This window comes from Orycteropus afer, unplaced genomic scaffold (assembly GCF_000298275.1).
Source record: "Orycteropus afer afer isolate SDZICR_OR568_19922 unplaced genomic scaffold, OryAfe1.0 scaffold00007, whole genome shotgun sequence".
Classification (NCBI taxonomy): Eukaryota; Metazoa; Chordata; class Mammalia; order Tubulidentata; family Orycteropodidae; genus Orycteropus; species Orycteropus afer.
The window spans coordinates 12,726,622-12,729,226 of NW_006921594.1; the positions used below are offsets into that span (position 1 = coordinate 12,726,622).

General features: G+C 40.8%; 1 protein-coding gene across 1 annotated transcript in view; it reads right to left on the reverse strand.

The window, feature by feature from the left end:
* PRKAR2B (protein kinase cAMP-dependent type II regulatory subunit beta) overlaps positions 1-2,605 on the reverse strand; it is a 129,445-nt gene that overhangs the window by 41,056 nt on the left and 85,784 nt on the right. The window contains exon 6 of the mRNA XM_042781369.1: positions 399-482. Within this exon, the coding sequence (XP_042637303.1) occupies positions 399-482 (84 nt within the window). The remainder of the gene's footprint in view (positions 1-398; positions 483-2,605) is intronic.

Here is a 2,605-nt window from a genome sequence, read left to right on the forward strand (position 1 = left end):
GCTTGGAAAAGAAGAGGGTCAGCAAAGAAGACCTTCAACCAGACAGACTGACCACAGTGTCTACAGCGAAGGGTTCAAGTATGGCGATGATCGTGATGACAGTGTGGACCGGCAGCATTTCGTCCCGCTGTACACGGGGTCACTATGAGCCAGCATCAACAAGACAGCACCCAACACAATGCTCCTTACTGAAGCAGACAGCTAGGTCCTTTTCTCCCGCAGAGCCAGAGGTGGGTCTGAGCCACCACCCTTTCAGTTAGCAGCTGAGTGCTTACTCGCTGCACCACCAGAGTGCCTTTGTTAGCTTGCAAGGAGGATAAAATATAAGACCCCACACAGTTCTTGATGGGGGAACTGGGGAAAAAAAAAATCATGTCCATCATTAAGATTCATCTTACCGGATCCAGGTTCTTAAACAGCAGGATGTCTTTGCAAGCCTCTTGCAATCTGTTTCTCTGATCATCAGTTTTTGGATGTATAATCTGAAAGAGTATCAAATTAAACAAAACAAAATACCATCATTAACCAGTTACTCACTTTACAGACCCTCCTAAGTTTACAAAACCTCTTAACAAAAATTAACAAATTTTAGAAGAAAGAATTGCTAATGTTGAGGTTTACTTTAAGTGACTAATAATTAAAACATAACCATCAGACCACTAACTGGGGGAAAGTAACACACTTTGTCTCAAGAGAGTAGCGTACATTCATCAATACAGCACTGACTGTTTTTAAAGACCCTTTTTTTTAAGTACTTTACCTCAGGTAAGCAAGTTCATTATGCAAAGGTCTGTGATTGGCTAGAAAGACTCCAAAGCTCCTAGCCAGCAGAACGAGTGCAAAAAGGCAACAGCCATGCTGGAAATCTAGAAACTGCCTTTATTCTGTTTCTGCTAATTATCTTAACATTCTCTCAGGATGGAGCTCTTTCTTCATGAAACTAAATGAAGTCTACAGAAGCAAGCAGGTTCTCAAATGCTCTCCTACCGCTAATGACTCTCTTTTTTTGGGGTGGGTGTGTGTGTGGTATGATCCTACCTCTGGATGAGAGATCAGATAACCAAGGCTTCAGCAATATACCCAAGTGTGAATTTTATTATACTCGAGGACAGCTTGTTTTTCATTAAAATTTATCTCTGATTTCAGGATAAAAATCTTGTTAAACAACCAACCATTTTAGCATTCACTGTGTGCAGGGTACTATTTTAAGGGCTTTGCAAATAGTAACTCATTTTATCCCAGCTATAGTCTTGGAAGAAGTACTGCCAGAATGCTCCTTAGAAGCAAGGACAGCAAAACTTCATCTCATGCACTTTGGACACGTTATCAGGGGCGGCCAGTTCCTGGAGAAGGATAGCATGCTTGATAAAGCAGAGGCTCAGTAAAAAAAGAGAAAGACCCTCAATGCCATGGATTGACACAGCAGCTGCAACAACAGGCTCAAACACAGCAAAGACTGTGAAGACGGTATAGGACCGGGCAGTGTTTCACTCTGGTGGACACGGGGTCACTATGAATCAGAATTGATTTGACAGCACCTAGCAACAATAATATAGACCCATGAATCAGGTGCCAATTTAGACTCAAGAAAATGAACCCAGCACAGTGACACACAGTTCAGAAGCTGCGGAGCTGCAGTTCATCCCAGGCACACTGGGGACAGAGTTAATACTCTCAACCAGGAGTCAGTATCTGTGGGCCACAACTGTTCATGTATGGCCCCCGAGCTAAGAACGGTTTTACATTTTCTTAATGATAAAAAAAAAAAAAAAAAATCAACAAGAATACTATTTTGTGACACAAGAAAATTGTATGAGATTCAAATGCAGTAAAATAAAGTTTTATTTGAGCACAGTCCATTTATTTATGTATTAACCTACGGCCACTTTCAAGCTATAACAGCAGAGCTGAGTCATTGCAACAGCAACTGTATGGCCCACAAAGTCTAAAATATTTACTGTCGAGCCCTTTACTGAAGTTTGCTGATTCCACTCTAAACCACTATTCTCTGCTGCCTTTCAATCAAGAAAATGAGAAAAACAATTAAGAAATAAGATCTGTTTATATGTTTTAAAGGAGGTGTATCTATTTTGTTAAAGCAAGAGAAAGTTGTAGAAGAAATTTTCCCAATCCATTTTCTACACAGCTTGAAAGTAATCTTTTCAAAACTTAAATTAGGATACCTCATTTTTCAGCATAAACCCTCAATGGATTCCATTATACTTACTAAGAATCCAATCCCTGCTCCTTTCCACCTCCATCCTCACCTCGGCCTCTCAGCCCAAACACACCTGTCTTCCCTGAAAACCTCAAATTGCTAAGCTCCTCTCCCTTAGGCAGACTTTAAGAAAGCCTGAATGCATGTACACCCTGTGGTCTTAACTTAAGGAGGCCTTCTCCAACTAATTATATATACGTACAATTAGGGAACCTCCATTTTGGGGGATTTGTTTTGTATTAAATCCTATACCCTGTTTCACTGCCCTTTTAGTACTTTATGTTTGGTCATTAAAGAGCTCTGGTGGGACAGTGCCTAAGGCATTTGACTGCTAACAAGAAGGTTGGCAGTTCAAACCCATCTGCCTCAGAAGAAAGATGGGGCAAT